Source organism: Lathamus discolor, chromosome 4 (assembly GCF_037157495.1).
Source record: "Lathamus discolor isolate bLatDis1 chromosome 4, bLatDis1.hap1, whole genome shotgun sequence".
Lineage (NCBI taxonomy): Eukaryota > Metazoa > Chordata > Aves > Psittaciformes > Psittacidae > Lathamus > Lathamus discolor.
In genome coordinates this window covers 11173224-11195009 of record NC_088887.1, presented here as the reverse complement: position 1 = coordinate 11195009, position 21786 = coordinate 11173224, and the positions used below count along the sequence as shown (strand labels likewise).

Below are 21786 nucleotides of genomic sequence, written 5' to 3'. Positions count from 1 at the left end.
TTCATAGTAGCAGCCTATTTCATTTGCTTAATGTTACCTCGTTTGAGTCACCAGTCATCAAAGAATGGTTTAGTTCTGTGCAGTATTCTAAATTATTTGCAGGTATTTTCCCCATGCTCTTGTTGGCTTTAAAATCATCTGAAGTGGCTGACCATTCATGGCCACATCATTTGAAGTGGCTATTTAAATGCATGATTTCATATGCATTTGCACATGATACTGTTACTTATGTAAATATCTGGCCAACAGAGTTAAGTTGGAAAGTCTGCAATCAAATATATATTTTAAAATGAGTTTTCAGTGATTGTTTGAGTGTTCAAGACCAGGATGTGCATCTCTTTATACTTATCCAATATGCATGCAGGGATATTCAAGCTTGCCAATGTTTGCAGAAAGCAAACATGGCAAGTGTGTGGCCACAGTCAAACTGATAGTCTCTTTAAAATGTTAATGAATATAGATTTTTTTCCTATCAGCCTTCCAATCACAAACTCAGACAGCTGGGTAGGTGCCCCCAGAGCCATCCAAGAAAGGAATGCAAAAAAGATTGAACAGGCCTTCTTGTCCATCTGAGGATGCTGGGTTGTGTTCTGCAATACACTTTGCAGAACACATAGCACAATGTCCAGAATAGTAAGAAGCTGCTTTCTCCTCAAAGAATATCTCACAATAGAGCATCATCCCAGTACAGAAATTCCCAAAGAGAGGAAATATTTCCTGACAGAAAGCCTTTCTTGTCTTTTTCCTATCTTAATCCTATTGCTTCCTCTCATCTCTTTAAATGTCTCTGTTTCTCTTTTGGTAGTTACTCTTCCCATAGACTTAAAGACATTTGCCATGTCTTGACCCTTCTTCCAGTCGAAACACAGCACTGGTGGTTACTGGTATGACCACAGTGGTCATCCATAGAAGAGGGAGGGCTACCAAGCATATGCCATTCCAGTACTCCTCCAGCCTGGGGGCAGATCCTCTTTCAGCTCCATCAGTCCCCTTGGCTTTCAAAGGTCACCTCTTATGGTTCCTGTGATCGAAGACTGGCACAGTAGTATGCGGTGTCAGGCTGCCAAAAATAAATCAAATTGGCTCCCATCTAGTGTCATGGGTTGGCTGATTGCCATGGCATGCTTGGCTGCTACACCCATGAGGCGTGCTAGCCCTCTTACTTGCGTGCAGCGATGTTCACCTGCCTTGCATTTACTACAATGGCTCTATGGTGTTAGCCATGGGTATCTTTGGTGCAAATATAAGCAAAAGGGCATTTCATTTCTATCCAGAAGAGATTCTTGCCTTCATCTATAGGGATGCTGGGGAGGGACTCTTCGTCAGGGACTGTAGTGACAGGACAAGGGGTATCGGGTTAAAACTTAAACAGGGGAAGTTTCAATTGGGTATAAGGAGGAAATTCTTTCCTGTTAGGGTGGTGAGGCACTGGAATGGGTTGCCCAGGGAGGTTATGAGTGCTCCATCCCTGGCAGTGTTCAAGGCCAGGTTGGATGAAGCCTTGTGTGGGATGGTTTAGTGTGAGGTGACCCTGTCCATGGCAGGGGGGTTGGAACTAGATGATCTTGAGGTCCTTTCCAACCCTAACTATTCTATGATTCTATGATTCATCTAAGGGTGGGATGAAAAAGAAAAGAAGAAGGGAAAGGAATTACTAACCAGATAGAGAAATGCATGATTTTTAATGCTCAATATTTAATGTTTATGGAGCTGGGGAGAGGCTGGTTGATTCTTTATACCAGTTGCTAATTCCCCTGACAGCCGTCAGCTCTCCTTGTTGTTCAGTTCCACACACTATACCTGTCTGTTGGTAATATCTTAGGATATTACAGTATTAGTATTGCAGTATTAGTTGATCTGGAACCTCAGGCATTCCCAGTTGTACAGTAGGGCAGATTCTAAGCCATCCTTGATGTATCAAGAAGTAGATGGGATAAGGATATGGATTCTGAAGTGGGCTTTCTTCAGTGGCAATGAGGGATTGATGTAAGAAGGAAAATCTCTTCATTCTTTTCACATCTTTTGGGTGACTTATGCCAAAAAAGCGTTCTTTTATCTGGGCATCCTCGCCAAGACTTAGGTTTATAGGGTTTCTTGTTACGATCTAGCTTTTGCCTCTTAGGTGTTGGTATTCTGCTCAGAGAGGCTCCTTTAGATGCCGACCTGCTCAACAGGACAAAATTCAAAAGTGGCAGGAGGGAATTTGTACGTTACATATGGATGAGGAGGTGCGATTTATTCCAAGCTAGACTGCATTGGCTTAAATCCGGAGAGTCTCCATCAAAGTCACTGTAAAGAGCCTACATTAGTGTGGCTTTGAAGTGAGATTGGCATCCAGCACTGAAGACTATAGAAGATGGGCTACTGTGTGCGTTATGGGCAGGAGAGGAGGTGAATGTCACACAGTGTTAGATTCTCTTTGTACTTTCCCAGGTTATCGAGTCTCACCTCCAAATTTGGTTGGCTCTCACATCAAAAGCACTCTCAGATTGTCAGGTAAGAATACAACAAAGCCCAGAAATGTGAAAGAGTAAATTGTGCCTAAGGAAACAAATGGATCTTCTTTTGTTGGGAAATGAGGAATGCTTTCTTCCACTTGACGAAATAGCTTTACAATGGAGCAGTTTCACAGATGAAATGAAAAATCAGCCAGATGACAATTGCTTTGCATGTAAGCCGGCCGGCAGTTCCCCCAGGGCCCTGTATGCTGCAAGCGAGGAGCACTGGAAGGCACCATCTTCTCTTTGCTTCCTCAGAGGGAGCAAGTCCCTATGGATCCTTTTCTATGGCTTAGAGTTGAATCAGCTCTTTGTTTTCAGTTCAATCAGCCTATTGATGGAAGGACAATACTTGCTGCACCTAGGGAGCACTGGCTGTATAAGGATTTGGAAAGGGAGACTGTCTATTGTCAGGTACCAGCCAGACGGTACAGCCTGCACTCTGCAAGAGGATTGTGGTTGTGTAAGTGGCATTTTAGCCTTGGCCCATGGGTAGCTGGCGTGAGGCAGAGCATCCTCACTGGCATCCCTGCTTCATGAGAGCTTATCTCTACTGCTACACCTGGCAGCTGAGGAAAGCAATGCAAATACAGTGCTCTTCCCATGACTGCCCCAGAGGGAACAACTCTAAGCAAGCGTGCCAGCAGTTTCCTGTCTGTAGTACTACTCCAGTAACAAAGTAAGACTATGAGTGCGATTTAGGTTACCTGCAACGTGCTGAAAAGTGTCAAAGTGTGTGCTCTGTCCTCAGTTGCTCTGAAATTTTTAATCTTTGCCTTGTGTCTACAAGGGAATGGGATCCTCATGTCTGAGTCCAAGTGTTTTATATCCAAAGACCATTGTGACTAGCAACTCACCTAGGTAAGGTAAACTTATCACCTTACCTTACCAGCATCAGCCAGGTTGTACTGGTCTTTGAGCAACCTGGTCTAGTGGAAGGTGTCCCTGCCTGTGGAAGGGAGTTTGAAACCAGATCTTTAAGGTCCCTTCCAACCCAAACCATTCTATGATTCTATGGGCGTAGGCACTGCGTGTGTATTTCACAGACTGCTTTGCATGTGAGGGGCAGAGGGAGGAAAGTGGAATGTCACAGTTTTCCAGAGAATAGGAAACCTACACATTACCTGCTGCAGGTGCAGGATTTCTTCCTCTGTTGCGGTGAAATACTGTCTCTGGCCCCATGTGTGCCTCAGGACTGCTATTTTCTAATGTGACGCAGTTTGCCCCATATAGTTGGGAACTGCACTAGTGGGCTAGTGGTGGAGCAGAATCTGACCTCTTTTGATGAACTCTTAGGTGGCACTAAGCATATTTACCAATGATTTACTGACTCTGGAAAAGGCCTTTTGAGGAGAGCAGGTTAACCACTGGTTTGCACCAAGGAGGTACCAGTTCTTAGGGGATTTCAGTAAGAAACTCATGGACACTCAAGGCTGGTTAACTGGTTATATTATAAAGGATGGAAATGATAGGAGAGATGACAGCAATCTTTCATCCCTTCTAATGCTGGGAGCCACGGCTGCTGCAGTACCAACTGTCCCCTCTTCATTGATCATAGCACGTTGCACAGGGTTCCTGTTGATGGGGAGTTGTCAGGAATCACTCTTCTTCATATCTTTATATTATTCTTCCAGCTGCACAAAGCTATCAGTCTTGAACCTGTACAATAACAGATATACTGTGGTTCGCCGAGAGCATTAGTCTGACACATCTCCATAGGAGTGAGCTCTCACATGCAGTACATACAGGTGTTGCTTAAGGCCATGCATACTAATGTCATGGTACGTGCTCATGTTGTACAGTGGTCACTCATGCTAACACACAGCTCTCTACATCAAATACTGATGGTTAAACTTCACCTAGATTTTGCTTAAAATCACTGTCTCCTTGTTACAATATTTTCCATAGTGGCCCACTGCAGGTGCACTCAGATCATCTTCACCCAAATTCCCATATGGAAGGAAGGCTTTCTGCCATAAATGATAACCAAATCTTCTGCTGAGAAGGGCTCACATAGCAGACCAGGGGACCGAATAGGCAGACAATGAAGTTTAAGTGGCAGCTGTTTGCTGTAGCTATGTTCTTCACCACCCCCAGTGTCATCTCTTTACACTAGGATCAAATAGGCTGAACTTCTCAGGTAGACATAAGCTTGCAGAGTATCAGCTGGGATTTACAGCTCCAAAGAGCAGTACTTTGAAGGCAGCAGTGCTGACTCTCTGGTACAGATGACTGCCATGTGCTGAAGGAAGGGATTGGGAAAGTTCACCAGGTCAGCAAAATCAGATTAGTTAGACATTCTTCAAGAGCTGTATAATAGGTGAATTAATACTGGATTATCAGCGGCACTGCAGTGATCACTTCCAATCTCTGCAACAGCTCCATGGACTTTGGCAAGGTGAAGTTGTACTCCCAAGGGTCCATGCAAGTAACTAGTAGAGGAGCACAGAAATTGCCAATCTGAGTCAGACCTAACATCCATTTATTGTACTTCTCGCAGTGGATAGCACCAAATACTGCTATGGGCAGATCTGAGGTAAACTGCTTCTCTACCAGGACTCATCCCTGTCTTAGGATTTAGTTTAACAGTTAAAAGCATGATGTATTATTTCTTTTAATGCTAATTGTAACTGTGGCTTTATATGACATATATATATATAAGTGCACAATATCCGACTGACTGTCAACAGCTTCCGCAGCTCCAACCAACTGTAGAATGGTCAGAAAGTTCAGCAATGAATTGGCCACGATTGCCTTAAGTATCTTTCTGTACTTGTGTTATGTTGCAGAAAGAGCAAAAGCTTCTGATAGCCCTACTTTATGCCACTGATTATTGTATATAGCCTCATATAGGATAAACGTATTCACAGAGGGCATCGTACAGTAGCCCTTGGTGATCATCTCTTTCCTGGAGAAAACACAAGCAATACTTTCAATTGCTTTTTATATGAAATGGTTCCCATGCTTTTTAGCATCTGTAACTTTTGCCTGCATGCCTTTTAAATCTTCAAATGTCCTTTATCAGATGGGGTGACAAACACTGTACACATTAGCCCAGAAAAGGCTGTACATGCATTTCCAGAAAGGCAGTATTTCTTCTGTTTTGCTCCTCAACCCAGTCCTTATGCATACAAACATCTTTGCCTTCTGAAAACAGCTACCCAAGAAGCACTGATGACTGCAGTGGCATCCAGGTCCATTGTGGAGTTGGAAGTTCTCCTCTTTGTAAAGGCACTGCACAAATACCTTATTCAGATGTATGATCGTTTATGAGACTGGCAGTGGCTAAGAGAATTAAAGAAAACATAAGCAGTGACAGGAGGCTTACAAGGCAAGCATCAGCTCTGTGGGGTAGGTTCCACCTCCAGTTCTGGACCTCCAATAGACCTGTGAAAGACCAACTTGCACAAGCCCAGTTGGAACAGTGTCAATTTATTTCTCATGACTACATTCATGCTGCAAGCTTGGCTTAAAGGAGGGCTCCCTCATTCCTTAGCTTTCCTCTCTGCTGGCATTGACTGTCTTTCAGGCAGAAAGTAGAGGATACACTTGAGAATAATGTATGGGGGAAACTGAACAATGGAGAGTGTTGCTGTTGTGTGCTTAGCTGTTCTCTGAAGGGGAGTCTGGTCTGGTTTTGCAGTTTACCAGAACTGTGACTTTCATCCTAGTTCTGTACTCCTTGCTAAGGGCTCCATTTGCATACCCCTTAGGTCTGTACCATGTAAAGACCCTTGCCTTTATCATCACCAAATATATACATATACATATATATGTGTGTGTGTATATATATATATATCATGGCAGTGTTTAAGGCCAGGTTGGGCAGAGCCTTGGTCAATATGGTCAAGTGTGAGGTGTCCCTGCCCATGGCAGGGGATTGGAACTGGATGATCTTAAGGTCCTTTCCAACCCAAACCATTCTATGATTCTAAATGTGAATGTGATCTGTGGAAGTGTTCCTTTTTTCTCCCTGTGTCTTTAGCTACATCATGTTCAGCATGGGACACTAGAACTGAGCTGAAATCTCAGCTGAGGTCCTGGCAGCCTGCCCTGTGTAGGGTTGCAGGGTAGTCAGGAGAAGAGGTATGGAAACCTGGACAGAGTCCAGAGATGTAAAGGAAAATGCTTTTCTCCTAATCACAAGAAAAGTGAGACTCAAGGCTTCATGTAAATAAGTCTTAGATAAAGGTCATAAGGTCCCAATTACCCATTGTTCAAAGGACCACACGCTTTCCAGCTGTATCTTGAGGCAATAGCAAATGAGTCCTCTTTTCATTATGAAAGATAGCAGAAGGTGGAAGACACTATTCAACCTCTCCATCTTCCTTCAGCAAAGCACAGTAATTGGGAATGTTAGTAATGATAACCGGACATTACCTGTAACCTACGGGGCTTAATGAAGAAGAAAATCTCTCTGACATTTGGAAGAGCATCCAAATCCCAAGGCTAAAGTGGAGTGCTGCAGAACCATAAAAGCATAAAAACAATAAAGCATTGCATGTACAGGGAAAGGGATGGGAGGGCAGGAGCGAGAGCTGTGACCAGCCTGCAGGAGCGTTCCCCAGTGCTGCTGGCTTTGGCAGAACCATCTTAGCAGCTGTGAAAGATGATTCAAAGACCCCACTGGATAACCATTTGAAGAGATGGATCATGGAATGAAGTAAAAGCATTTTAAAGTTGGGGTGGTGGAACGTACTTTTAAAAACCCCTTTGCTTTGTTCTTGAAAGCTTTGGGCACCTATTGATTTGGAAATGACACAGGCTTTTAAGAGGGAGGTGTGAATGCAAGTTCATGTGGACTAACTCCATAAACACTAAGATTTTAGATAAGACCCCATCCCCTAACTGAGTGTGGGGGATGCTTAGATATGAAAGGGTATTTATTCCACCTTAGACATCCTGTGTTACCTATTCCAGAATTTCTCTTCCAAGTTCCCCTTCTTCCTCCCCTCTTTTCCAGTCAGCTTGGAGGCAACTCTTGCCCTTTAGCTGAAACGTAAGCCTCACCAATTTTTGTAAGGCTAGGATTTCACCTGTGATTTCAGCGTCCGTGTCATAAGCAATTCAGAGTAATCTTCAGTCAACAGCGCTGAAACAAGGGCTATGCCACAGGAGACCAAGCCATGGGCTGGAGCCTGCCCTGCTGTACTTCAGAAAGATGTGTCAGTTGAAGAGGTCTGTGGTCCTCATCTTTGACCTGCTCACAAATTGTCTGTATGTTTCTTCCCCTGGGAGAGACTCAGTGCAATATTGTAATATTGGTCTTTTGCTTTCCTTTGTGGTCAGAAGTGACGGAAATCTGCCTCATTCACAGGGTCTGATCAGAGGGCTGCTCTGAGGTTATCTTCAGTAGGGCTGCTACAATTGACACCTGCAACAATTCTGTCTGGCCCTTTGTCTGCATGCTCGTACGCAGGGAATTCAGACAATGAAAACAGAGGGAAAGGAAGTAAACTCTTTATTGCCAATCAGTGAGCAGGCATGACTGTCACCTACATCTCCTGACCTGGTATCACACCTCAGTCCTACATCTGTCTCAGGGTACAGATATAGATCAGACATCAGGAAGAAGCTCTTCACTGTGAGGGTGCTGAGGCACTTGCACAGGGTGCCCAGAGAAGCTGTGGCTGCCCCATCCCTGGTGGTGTTCAAGGCCAGGTTGGACACAGGGGCTTGGAGCAACCTGGTCTAGTGGAAAGTGTCCCTGCCCATGGCAGGGGGTTGGAACCATATGAGCTTTAAAGTCCCTTCCAACCCAAACCATTCCATGATTCTATGATTCTATGATTCTGCGACATGCAGTGTGCTGCAGGTTTGCAAGTCAATAGGACTGGTGGGGTTTTGAGCCATCCTTCCGTAGTCTAAACTGTTTTGGCATGTGCCTTTAGGCTTATCTTTGGGGATGAAAAGACCTACCAGTGTGGCCAAATAAGGTGCCAGGCACTGGGACTGAACTTGACCTGTTGTCCATGACACAGCCTCTCCCAAACACACCTGAAGTCCAGCAGGAAGGCAGGGGGAGAAAATGCACATCACTGCTGCTGAGCAGCATCACTTCTCTGACTGAATAGCAGAGCTTGGTCTCAAGAGATACTAAGCCAGCACTGTTCGCTGCACTCAATAGACACAAAATGAGACAGAAAACCTTTCTTTGTGCCTTAAGCTAGAAGCCTTCTTCATGACTGAAGCAAAATGACTGAGAAAGATGGATAGAGTCATTGATTTTCACATCAGTGAGAAAATTCCAGCTCTTCCTAACTGATGTAGCATGCAACTACTTCTTGTCCTCATTTCTAGCAAAACACAGACACATGTTTCTACCAGAGGAGTCCAGCCTAGCTGCAGTTCAAGCCACCTCCATAGAGGGCTTTGAGTCCTGCTCAGCTGGAATATTTCTGGGAAACTCTCTTTTTCATTAAAGAGTCTTTTAATTTGTCAAACCCAAACATGATGTACCAGTACCAGCAATGATGGGGTTTGTACATTAAAGTAGTAAGAGAAACCTTTGCCAGCTTTTAGAGCAGTTAGCACATGAGGGTCAGGTAGTCCCTGAATGAGACGGAAGACAAAATGAGCCCATGCCTTACCCTAGGAAGCTGAAATCCAATGAGCTTTGCAAGCAAACCACTGGGCTGCTGGACAAAGTCTCCCCTGATCCCTCCTGCTGAAGCTGTTCCACTTTGTATGAATCATTTATTGCTTGCTGGAGCTGGAATGTGGAGTTTGGTCTCCCCCGTTCCAGATGAGTGCCCTCACTGCCGGTCTACAGAGTCAATGTTTTCCTCTGGCCCAATGCATATTTAATGATTTATGGAAGTGGAACAGCTCCAGCAGGAGAGGAAGAGTAAGAGGGACATGTTCATTCATGTGGATATCTTATGACATTGCTCCGCAACCAGCAGGCAAGACCCAAGCCAAGGACCTTGATAACAAAGTCAGCTGGAGCACCAAGGGAGACCACATGAGCACGAAATGGTGCAGTGCCACTTCCTATGCTGCAGTGCAATTGCGAGGCAGCTCAAGCCTGGTGGGTTCATGCCTTAGATAAGGCTCTCTTCTGTTACAGCCATTGTCAAATAATCACAGAACAGTTTGGGTTGGAAGGGACCTTCAGAGCTCATCTAGTCCAACCCCCTGCAATGAGCAGGGACATCTTCCTCTAGATCAGGGTGCCCAGAACCACATCCAGCCTGGCCTTGAATGTCTCCAGGGATGGAGCATTCACCACCTCTCATGGCAACCTGTAGGCTACCTCAGCAAAGGTCTCTCTCAGCACCCCATAAAGGTATTATTTTCCACCATAATGGGCAGTACTGAGGAGTTTTGACTCTGCCATTGAGAACCCGGCTGTATACCTGCTGCTCCAGGGTGTTAGGGGATGCAACGTGGCCGCATGCCCCCATGACATGGCATCTCTGCATAGGGCATGGTACTGCTTTGCTGCACCTCTATGAGGTCTCCCCAGCATTTGCAGCTAACCTGCCTGGTGCTCTCATGTCAAGGCCAAAATCATTGCCTAACTGATTGAATTGGGAAGTGCCTCCAAAGCTGGGAGACGTTTGGGGTTTAATAAATTAATACATAATCAAATCCCAGATTTGAATCAAAATCAGAATTACTTTCACAGGGAAGATTGCCATTGGCAACAAGAGCACTAATGAAGGGGTTTCCGTGCAGCTCCCTCCTTCCTTCCCACTATGCACCTCAGCTCTCTAAAGCAGAGCTCTCCTATGCCCTCCTTTTCCTAAGGGCTGAGCCTTACTGGGTAAACATCACCACAGCTCTGATCACAGAGGTTTCTTGGGGTGGAATGGGTGACTGTGCAGTCAGACCTCACACCTTAAGTCAAGCTGCGCCTTTCATCGCCAGCCCTTAGGCATGGTACCCAAGGGATGCTGTGGCAGACCAAGAAGGATCTGGCCTTTGCAGAATGAACTGGGGAAAGTATGCAGCTGCCCACTCCATTCTGCAGGATGGGTGCTGTAACTCCTGATCTTTCTATCCCTCAGGGGGCTGTGATTAAGCAGTCCCAAAAAAGGGACTTCGGGCAGGGCTGCTTTGCACCATCAATGCCAGTCCACGTTGTGGGCATTTCCCCACAAGCATTCATAGCTCAAAATGCCTCTTCCTTATGTCTGTGCTATCATAAGGGCTGTGTGATGACCTCCTCCTGTTGAAACAAAAAGCAGAGGCACCCACAGCTTCAGTGGGTACAGCATTAAGCCTGACCTGCTTCCTATGGAGCAGCAGCTGTGTTTCAGTGCTCACTTTGCACAAAACACATTGGGATCTACGTGTGTGCTCCCCAGCTGTGCATATGGGAAATATTAGTAGTATCTTTGATGCAAAGAGCTGGTGGTGGTGATGTTGTAACTGCTGGGGACAGTTATCAACAAGATGGCTGTGGAAGGCCTGACAACAGGCGCTTGATTTAGTTTAGCATCCAATTTGCAGGGCCGTGGTCCATGATGATAGACAGAAACAAATGTTCTCTAAATGAAATTTCTCCTCCATTTAAGCACAAAACAGGAGGATGGAAAAGAGAAAGGGAAAGAGACATTTTATATCTCCTCCTTGATTGTAATTCCCTGCCTTCAGCTAGATCAATATCATTTCTGCTGGAGATGGAGGCTGCCTCTGGTTTCCATGGCAATCTGGTTGTTGGAGGCTTGCAGGCTCCATGAATCCCCAATTTATCAGCCTTCTAGGCTTTAATAATGGAGACCAGCAGTCAGGCAGCTTATGAATGGCACATGTCTTTTGGGCTGGGGGAAGGGAGGTGTGTAGTAAGGGCTGCAGCAATTTGTTTTCCTGCCACCACCATCTGAAGGGGGAGGAGTACAAAAGGAGGAGCAGTGCATCAATCCTGGAGGCACTGATGGAATTCCTACACCTTTTTGCTGCAATTATGGAAGATTCCCTCCCCTGGCCTCTTTTCCCTGGCCAACTTTGCCAGTGCAAGGAGCCTCGGAGCTGGTCCTGTGTGATGAAGTGGGAGCTGTAGATGGAGAACCCAAAGGTTCTAGCACCCTGCATGTTTCCTTCTGCTCCATAACCCTCTGTATTTCAGGATCAGCAGTGTGTAAATGCCAGCAGTCTGCCATGGCTTTGGATTCATGTTTATCCCCCTACTGATCCTACCACGACTGCCAGGCTGGAAGATGGGCAGACCTCTGAGGATCTGATCTGTCCATCAGACTTCTGTCACTTGCTGTGCTATTCTCTGTGCATCTGCCAGGCCTCTCCAAACCCAAACCTCCATTCCCAAAGTGCTGTAAGCTTCATTCCCTGAATTAATGACTTTGCCAGAAATGTCCTGGCTGTACAGGAATCACTATCAAGCACTTCAATAAGGCTGCATTTTTCTCTCCTCGACATTATCTACTCAGGGTATTTCCATCTTTTCTTATCTTTCCTGTGATTTCTCCTCACCCTTAAGAGCCTAAAGAATAAATGGATGTGTCTTATAAAGGCCTTGTTCTGCTGTACCCTCAAATGGTCTCTGTTTCTAAACCATCTTCCATAACTTAACCCAGCAAAGATGGGAAAAGATGGGTGACACAAAAGAATGTTGTTGCATGAGGTGGAGAATTCCTGTTTTCTAATGCATATGCCAAGAGCAGCTGCCAACTGTTACACTCCACAGCTGGAAGCAAGTAAAAACCTCTATATTCAAGCTGTTCGAATCACAAGGTATTTAATGAATTAAAAGAGTACCCTTTCTGGTCTGCAGGACCTATGTGAAATCAACAGGGGCAGGGGAGAAGAGTTAGGAACAACTTGTGGGGTATTTCTTCTTAAGTTTTTCTTGGGTGATGAAATGAATGGTTTTCTTCTACCTGTGGTGGTTGGGGAGGAGGATGAGGTATTGTGGAGATTGCTGGATTTCATGGCATTTCTGTGTGCAGAGTGGCTGGTTGAGATGCTGGAATGAAAAGCCAAGGCGACTCATCCTCCTGGGTACACCACAGGCTTTTGTGTGCCACAGCCCAGGTCTTCATACTTTGCTCAGTATGACATCTCAAATGCAGATTAAAAGCTCTCGCTTTCTTCACTGGGGTGTCACAAGAATAAAATCGCTCCATGATTGTGAGTTAGGCCATTGTTGTGGTGACAAAGACCAGATAAATACATTGCTGGCTTCCTGTAACAATTGGGGAAGGTCACAATGGAGACAGCTTTTGATGTTCACAAAGGGTTCATCATAAAGATATGGCCTGGATATTATATCCATGTTTTATCTTACATATCCAGTACAACCTGGATATTGTATCCAGAAAGACCAGTACACTGCCCTGCTGGAAAGTCAAGCAGTGGACAACGAAGAACTGTGTGGTCTGAGTGTCTGCAGAGGCGTCTTTGACTCTGGTTCACCCTCAATGGGGAGGTGAAGAGGCTGGTGCTTGGAGCCTCTCCCAAAGGGAACCTTTCTGCTCCAGCAGGGGAGTGAGCAACTGACTGTGAATCAGAGCAGCTGTGACCCCAGCTCATGGCTGGGGAGACCCTGCACAAGTCACTTCCCATTTCTCTGCTTCAGGCTTCCTGGCTATAAAGACCATGGAGTCTGTCGAGGTCAGCACCTTTGGCATGGTTAGCAGGAGGCCACTCAATACCAGTGCGAAACATCTGCCTCCAAAGCATCCTCATCCCAGAGGGGCTCTTTTACCTCCCTTTTGGCCACTGGACTACACAGCCCACCACTTTCTGGTGCAACAAAGCATCCCCGTGGAAACACCATGACAGATGACACTGCTGCCAGTTGGGAGTGTCCTGTCCTCCCTGAGCTGCATTTGCATGTAGCAGTGATGGTGGCCAAGAGAGAGGCGTTGTTAGAGATCTCACTGTCTGAAAACCTAACCACTCTAATCCATTTAGGCTTCTTCCAGCCCTAAGTGGATTGCAATTGCCCAGTTATAGGTACTGTACACAGGAATCTGGGCCAACAGTGGTGGTAATAGGCAGCAATAAATGACCAGCTGCAGTTGGCATGCCATTTGTCTCAGCCTTCAGGCCTGGCTGCATCTGTAGGTGTGAGAAGGAAACAGCAGTGGAAGAAAGATGGAGAGCCGCTTGTTTCCCATTCTGCAGGAAGCAAAACTCTTTGCAAATGCAGCTGTAACAGGGTTAACACCTCACCTTCACAAGAAACATCCTCATTCTTCTCTCTCCACCCTCTTCCTCCAACACTCCCATTTCTCTGGAGACCTCACTGCTCCCTCCCATCAGCCAAACTTGGGGAGTTTCCCTGGCAACCCGGCAGCTGGTGTCTAGACACCGTGAAAGATGCTTTGCAATGGAGCTACCAGCCTGTCTCCCCCCTCCCCACCGCCACGCACCCTGAGCATCTCTCCCACCACTCCCTCCCTTTCCATCCGCTGCACATGCGGATGCCGATGCAGGATGCAGGGAGTTCTGTGGTGGTGCTGGGCGAAGAAAGGCATGGGGCAGGAGGGGAGGGAGAAGAAATCCCTAAGCTACTGGCTCTTCAGCTTGACAAAGCGCAAAGGTAGCTGGGGTGACAGAACTGGGGTTTGCTGTCCTCTGAGGGGCTAGCAGGATCAGTAAGAGGGACCACAGCTCATCTTGGACCAAAGGCACCAGCCATGGGATTGGCAGAAGTTGCTTTTTTTCCTCTCTGCTACAGCAGCTGAGGTTGGCACTGAAACAAAGATGAGGTAGTCAAGGAACAGGAGACTCAAACGTCCATGCATTTGGCTGTATCCACCTTTTTACTGTCACCTTAACAGGCTTCTTTGCCTGCTTCTTCCCAGTAGTTACCGGGCATCTTCCCTGGACCTCCTGCCTGCTGCCTGCAGTGGGGACATCTCTCCCCACCACCCTGTTGCAGGGTTTGCCAAGGGTATGCAGATTTGTAGCGACTGAAGGCTGATGCAAGTGAGTGCCCTGGACCGAGCACAGCCCCTCACCTGAAACACCCAAATCCTTCATTTCTCAGTGCTTTGCTGGGCCAGCAGAAATCTGCCAGTTCTGAGAAGCAACGAGTGGGGAGGGCGTAGGATTTTAGCACTGCATAAGATGCGTCATAGGGCAGACTGCAATGGGCTAACTTGGATCAGGAAGAGGACTGTGTAAGCAACAGCTCTGAACCTGAAGTGCATCTCATTTCAGCAGTCTCAGACCTACCATCGTCTGCTTGGAACTGGCTTTTGGCTGCCTAGAAGGACAGATGGATTGGGACAGATGAATCAAGCTGTGAAGCCTGGATCCAAATCTGGATCCAAATGTCATTATAACTAGGAGAGTCTCAGGTCAGGGATTTTAAATGGGACCCTCCCGTGCTCTTTACCCTCCAAACAATGTCTCTAAATGAAGTCATCTGTGGGGCAGATGATCTCTGCTTGTAACAGTGCAGGAAAACCCAGATAAATATTTAGGAGCAAAGAGGAGACCCAGATGAGGCCCAGGTTTTCAGTTCCTTCTCTGACCAAGCTGTAGTTGGCAGAGGACAGAGGGAGAAAGGAGTGAGCATGACAAATGCTAAAGAAAAAGCAGCTTTTTATGTGGGCAATACTTTAGCATGAAGGCATGGGAGAGTTGTAGCTGCACAAGCAATATTAGCAATGATTATGCAAACAGTGGGAACGCAGCAAACCAAAATCCCTGCATCTGTAGCAGAGTCCCAGTGTTGTGCAATTTCTCTTCTCTTGGCATCGGCCGTGGTAATTTAAAGATCTGCAGTGGAACAGAGACAAAAAGGAAAACAAAACCCAAGCCACCAGCCACAAAAGAAATGATCAGCAGAGAGGTTGCTGCCACTGCGGTCATAAGCTGATGTCTGCTCTGATTTAATTAATCTTGGCAAGTCAGACGGGAGCTGGGCAGGTCCCAAGAGGGAGTGTTTTACCCGGAAATCCACTCAACCTAATTTCACTAATGTAGGGCAGTGGAGAGCCTTGGAGACGAGCCTGCACGCTCAGCCATTAGAGCACAGCATAGGCAAAGGCAGCTGGAAGTACCACCATCCAGCAAGGCTGCTGCTTGCGTGCCTGCTCCAGCTTCACAACAACCAGAGCTGCATATGGTCAAGGTGTTTGCTCCCCAGCAGGGTTCACAGACACGAGTCTCACCCTTTCCAGGAAATAAATGGAGTGCTGAGGGGCAGGAGCCCTCTAAAGACCCTCTTTCAGCAGGGATCTATAGTTCACTTCCATATCGTTTCTCTTACATGGGCAAGGCAGATCCTTAGCAAGTACCAGTTAGACCTGCAGGTACAAATCACGTCTCTGATTCTTCAGCTGGGAAGCAAACATCCTTCAACCTCTCCCACCATGCAGATGTATTGCTTTAGCAATCCTGCAGCCACAGCTTAAGGTTTGTCTGAGGCTGCCCCATCCAATGTGCTGGATTGAGGTGAGATGGCAGCAGTTTGGCTCACAGATGCCTGTCTCCTAGGCAGAATTATCCCATGCTATGGGATAATTTGGATTGCAGCAGGAATTTCAGAAGACTGGAACAAAAGGCAGAGCTGCAAAATGAACTAAAATCTCCAGGCTGTGTCTGGGGGGCGGGGGGACAACAGGTCTGGAATAACCAGGAACAGTGCAAGTAATAACCGATGTGCATTAAAACAACTGTGAGGATGATGATTGTAAGCACAAACTAGGTGGGTTTTCTTATTGGTCTTGTTTTGGGGGAGTTTGGGGGCTTTTAGTTATTTGACCTTATCTTTCAAGACAGATTTCATTTTGGCCCCTCCTCAAACTTCTTTTGCTTCATGTTCCAGCTCCCTTCCTGTTCTGTTTCCTCCGTGCATGCATAGGCTGTGTTCTCATTCTGGGAGTTTGGGCCCTTCCTTTTGCTCTGTGGCTGGAATGCTCCAGACCAAATGTGGATGTCTCCACTTTGGCTCGCTAAAGATGTAGGTGTTCCCATACTGCAACTCCTCTTGTCCTATAGCAGGCACTTAAATAGGTCAGGTTGAGAGTCCTAGAAAGACCATGTTTATTCCCCCTACTTAGAAAGGGAGCAGAGGGTGAGAGATCAGCTGGAGAGATCTCTGCTTAGGTGAGATGTCCTTGCACTCCAACTTTCCTGTTTTGTCTTCTCTCCATGTGCGTTTCAGTGCTGCCTCAGTCCAGGTCCCTCTTAAGCAATAATTCACTCCCTCCTGCTTGTTCTGTCCATTGGAAGTGCACACAGGGGGCTCTGATCTTGCAGGGGGACATTTCACTGTGCTGCCACGTTCACAAGGGAGGCAGCTTTGGAGAGGTGGAAATTTGGCCACCCAGGATGAGATGCTTTTGTTCCTCAACCTTTTCACACCTATTCCAACAAAGTGCAAAGTGAATGTTAAATGCCAAAGCCTGTGCAGTCCTGTCTGTATAACTGTATCTGTCCACTACAAACCAGCGGATGCAAGAGTTCAAGAAAGGGGGAAATCAAGCCTAGTGCTGGGTAAAAAGCAATGTCAGAAATATCTTGTCTGATGTATGGAATCCCCAGGATAATGATCTACTCATCTCCCTAGGGATACATTGCCCTCCTTTGCTGAGACACTGAAAACTAGGCTGGAGAAAACCCCAGAGAACACGCTGCAGAAATAGCCTGTATCAAACAAACTGGTGACGACTGAGTGACACAGAAACTGTCTCACCTCTCCTGCTGAATCAGAACCTGGCCCTGATGTCAGTAGGGTTCAGCTACATCGCTCCCATCACACAGAGAGAATCCTCTTTTCACTGCTGCGGTTTAGCGGTGCCACAGCTTGAACTTTATTTATTGTGCTGAATTTTTTATGCTTTGTGATATTACTTCTTGGTGAAGTTCATTACTGTACAATAACACCAGGCTGCTTTCTTTTCCCTCATCTCAAAGATCAATGAAATGTTGTTAAAGCTGCTAGGGAATATGACATAGCTTAGCAGGGTGTAGCAGTGCATAGAGTATTTCCTCTTATTGCTTCCACACCATGCAAGGAGCAAAGCGGGAGAGTGGCTGGCTGAATTTTCTGTGATAACTCCTATTCAGAAAGGTTTGTGTGTATCTTCTTTATATCCAGGACATCCACAGCCATGAAAATTTGCTCTAGTTTGCCATGTATCCAGCAGCTGGTTTGTATTCCTCTCTGTTGACTTGAATATGTAATGAAGTGACTTTAAATCCTTTCTGCTGCTCCATGACCTCAGAGTCAGCCCAGGCTATTTCAGCCGCGCCATGGCAGAAATCAGTGCAGTCCCTGGGCTGCTTCAAGCAGAATTATCTGCCTCCCACTAACCGCTCCCCAGAGAGAAGCAATGCAGGCAGCGAGGGTCCCTCTGCCAGCCAGGGATGTCTAGGCGCCACAGGCACTGACTGGAATTAGATTTGCCACTGTGGTGAGCCAACAGGGAACAGAAGATGGCAGAAAATTGTGTTCCAGCCTGCCTGATTATCCTAAGAGCAGGAATGGCACGGGAAACATCAACAGCATGAACCCTATGTCACTGAGGTTGCCAGCCCCCCCACTTTGAGTGCAACCAGATTGCCTGCCCATCTCACTACGATAACTGTCAAGAGCCCACTGTAGGAGCTGGACCCTGCTTTCAGGTAGTGATGTAACGGGGAGGGGGCATCTGTGTGACTTAGAGGCTTGGATGTGTCAGCCAAGGCAGTCAGTATCACAGCAGGTATGCAGGACCTCCCTTTGTCTATCCCTGCATTACAGGCCCTTCTGTTGTGCTGTCCTGAGGAGGCTGTGGGACTCTCGGCTAAAATCTGTTCATATTTTCAATAGGAAGACACCGAGTTTTAAACATAATTAAATATAATGGCAGGGGTTGTGTTCCTGAAGTTCCTTTGTTGCTCTCTCATTCATCTTGCATTTGCTCTGCGTTTATGTGCAGAAGAAGGCAGAAATTCTGCCCTACTAGCAATATCAGAGCATTATAGCATAGCCTGCTTTGCTGCTGGCTAACAGTAGTGTTTTGACTCAAATATACGGGTAAGATGGTCATGCATTGGGATTCTGCTCTCAGCTTCATAATTCAATGTGTCCCCTGCTATAAATGCATTGGAGAAGAGCAGGATTAAAAGGACTCCTCTCCCTTCGCAGTGGACTGTGATCAAGTCAGTCAGGAAAATAACAAAACTAGGCAAGTTGGCCTGCTTTTGCCTTGCAAGGATACTTGCATCCTATTGTAATCAGTAGTCTGTTTTGTCTGGTTCATGGCTGTAGCTGTACAGGAGTCCATTCATACATCCATACAGCCACAAAAGGAGCATTCTGTTTAGGTATTCAGTGTCAAGGGAAAGAAAGTCTACAGATGTTTTTGCTGGCAGGGGGCTGCAGCTGCGGGAGCTCAGGCCATAGGGGTGTTCCCACAGACTTTTTCCTTTAGGAAAATCAACAGTCGGAGTTTACTAGGACAAGAAGTATCTGAAGGTCCGGAGGCAGAACCTTTAATGAAGATGATTCAGAGCAGGAAGTTGCACACATCTTAAAGGTGATCCATATGGAAGTGGTGCCTGGGAGCATGTTGAAAAGATAGGCTAAAGAGTTGAGGGGGAGAAGGAAGCAGGAATGCATCATCTTCTGCCAGTGTTGGAAGGAAATACAAGTCTGCCATCTGATGGCATCGAATGGACCAGGCCAAAATGCATAAACGGTGTCAGTAAGGAAAGTTTCACATCCCAGTTCTCATTCTCACTAAGTTAAACTTGGGAGTGAGGACACTAAATCCTCACAAACTAAACACTGGCTTGCGAACATCCGTATTGTTAAGCTGACAGCATGGGCCATGGTGTGATTTTGAATACACCAACTAGCTTTGCCCCAGACACCACCACCCTGTTCTGGAGAGTAAGAGGGTTTAGCCATATGGACATGAGCTGTGTGGTGCCAGCTGGCCTTGGGGCCAGGAGAGCAGTCCCTGGCCTGTTTCATTTGCTGGTGTAATATAATCTGATAGCTCATCAGAGACACCAGGGACTGTCCAGGGCCCCACAGTCCTCTCTGAATGACCACTGGAGATACAGCGATGCTATGGAGGTATGGTGAATGAGGTATGTGGCATAGCAATCTTGTGGTCTGTCCCACACCACCCAGCCCTTCAGCACTTGTTTCTTTCCCCTCTTCTTTAGCCCAAATCTGGAGTGATGCTGCTTGCTTGGCCTCTCCGTGGTCAGTCCCACTCCTACATTGTGTGCAGGAGGGGGATGTCAGTGAGAAATGGGGGGAGATGGTGATGGAGCAGACCAGCCACTACAGTGCACTAAGACCCTTGTGCATTATTCGACCTTAAAGCCCTGCAGCCCTGGCTGAACCATCGCCTTCTGCAAAAAGCAATCCAGAGAGTGCATAGACCAGTGTACCCTGATCTAAAGATGATGATTGCTGGTCAGCAGGAACTCAAAGACAAATCCATCCTGCTGCAATTCAGGGAACATGGTGTCTCAGGCTGGATAAACCCAGCAGTAAGATCACTCCAGCATGAGGGCTGCTCCTTTCATTTGCCTTGGATTTGCCTTCCCTCCGGTTCTGATTCTCTGTCTGATTCATTGTTGTGGGATTGTTCCTAGCATTCATTTTAAACCCGCATGTGAACAGTGTGCCAGAACAAGGTGTCTGATAGACAGACCCAACCTCCAGTTATTACACTCATTACTTCCCCTGCCTTCAGAAGGAGAGCCCAGAAAACTGGAGAGATGTGACAGCCTCCCATATGAAGGCTCCCATTCTTGAAGGCTGGAGATATTTCTCTAGATGTCTGTTCAGTGTAAGAGAAGTCCAAGTTTCAGGTTATAACATTTTCCCTTTGGGTCTTGAAAGCTTCACGTGTGTGTAGAGCTTTCACTTTAAGTCTTGGCTGGGAGCATCCGTAGTGGTAATTCAGGGCAACAATTCAACAGAGGCTGGCTCAGTCAGTGGGTGCAGTGACGAGGTGTATGATCTAGCTGGTTAGCGAAAAGCCTCATCAGTGCAGCAGGTGAAGTGAATAGTGGTTGCTTGCCACATCAGCAGTGAGCTAGGCACTTACACATGCTTTCTGGTGGGGCTGGAGGGGTTTTGTGGGAGACACACACTCGCCTGCTGGGCTGAACCCTGGCATGTTCTTTTGTGCAGCAGGAACGCCAGGGACTTTGAGACATGGGTAACTGGGGAGAGGCAAGCCTGAAGCCATGCAGTCCATCATGCAATGGCTGTGTGGCATGCAGGATGCTCTAGATCACAGCTGACTAACCCTGGACCATCTCTTTCCCCACTAGATGCTGTAGAAGAAACCAAACCTACTGAAAGTGCCCAGCAGGAAGAGGTGAAAGAAGAAGAGAGCAAGGCGGACCAAGAAAATGCCTGAACATTAAGAAATGACTCCCCATTGCCCCTCCCTCCCTCCCCCTATCCTCTATCCTTCCTTCCCACCCCAATCTCGATCTTCCCCCCTTCCCGCTCACACCCGTGAGCCTGTCCATCCCTTTCCCATTCCCACTGAAAACCCTTTTTCTCTCTGTGTGGCAAACATTTAAAGAAAAAAAGAGAAAAAAGAAAAAAAAGAAAAAAAAAAGAAAAAAAAAAAAGGCAGGAAAAGTCCCAGTCAAACAGTGTGGCTTAAACATTTCTTTGTTCCTTGGTGTTGTTATGGCGAGTTTTTTGGTAATGATGATCCAATCATTTTGGGAAAATTCTTGCACTGTATCAGAGTTCCTTGACCTGGCGCGTGCGTGTGTCTGTCTGCCCACCGCGAGCGCTCCCTCTCTTTCTCTCTTTCCTCTCCTTCTCCCTCTCTTCTCCAAGTGTGTGTGCGTGTGTGTGCAATGTTCCGTTCATCCGAGGAGTCCAGACTTTACCGAGTGAGTTAAAACAAAAGAGGGGGGAAAAAAGAAAAACCAAGAATAAAAAAATCCTTTTCTTCCTTTTTCAATGCGATGGAATGAACGAAAAAGACCAAATCCAACCAACCAAATCATACTAAAACCCCAGTTTGTTTTCAGAACTAGAACAACAACAAAATAAGCAATGTGCCAACTAGCGTAATGCTTGGCTCCAGGCTCCTTTTTCAAACTGAACAATAATGATAATAAATGAGAATAATGAGAATTAACACCACCGTGTCGCATTTCTATGCTGCCGTACGCCCTGCTGGCCTCTGCAGGCTTTGGTGGGCCACTTCTGCGTGGCCCCACTGTGCTCCTTGGCCATTGGTCAGTGACCAACCGCTCTCCCTTGGCACTACTGAAGGGAATTTTAAGGGAAGCGGGCTTGGATTTCGAGTGAGGCCTTAGCATCAACTGATACAATAATGAAAGTAGCAAAATCAGTTTTAGGAAGGAACTAAATAAGCAGCCTTCT

The 21786-nt window shown here is 46.6% G+C and overlaps 1 protein-coding gene across 1 annotated transcript in view; it reads left to right on the top strand.

The window, feature by feature from the left end:
• Positions 1-21453, top strand: part of GAP43 (growth associated protein 43) — a 52511-nt gene extending 31058 nt beyond the window's left edge. The window contains exon 3 of the mRNA XM_065675653.1: positions 20706-21453. Coding sequence (XP_065531725.1) covers positions 20706-20794 — 89 coding nt within the window. The 3' untranslated portion in view covers positions 20795-21453. The remainder of the gene's footprint in view (positions 1-20705) is intronic.
• Positions 21454-21786: the final 333 nt, after the last annotated feature.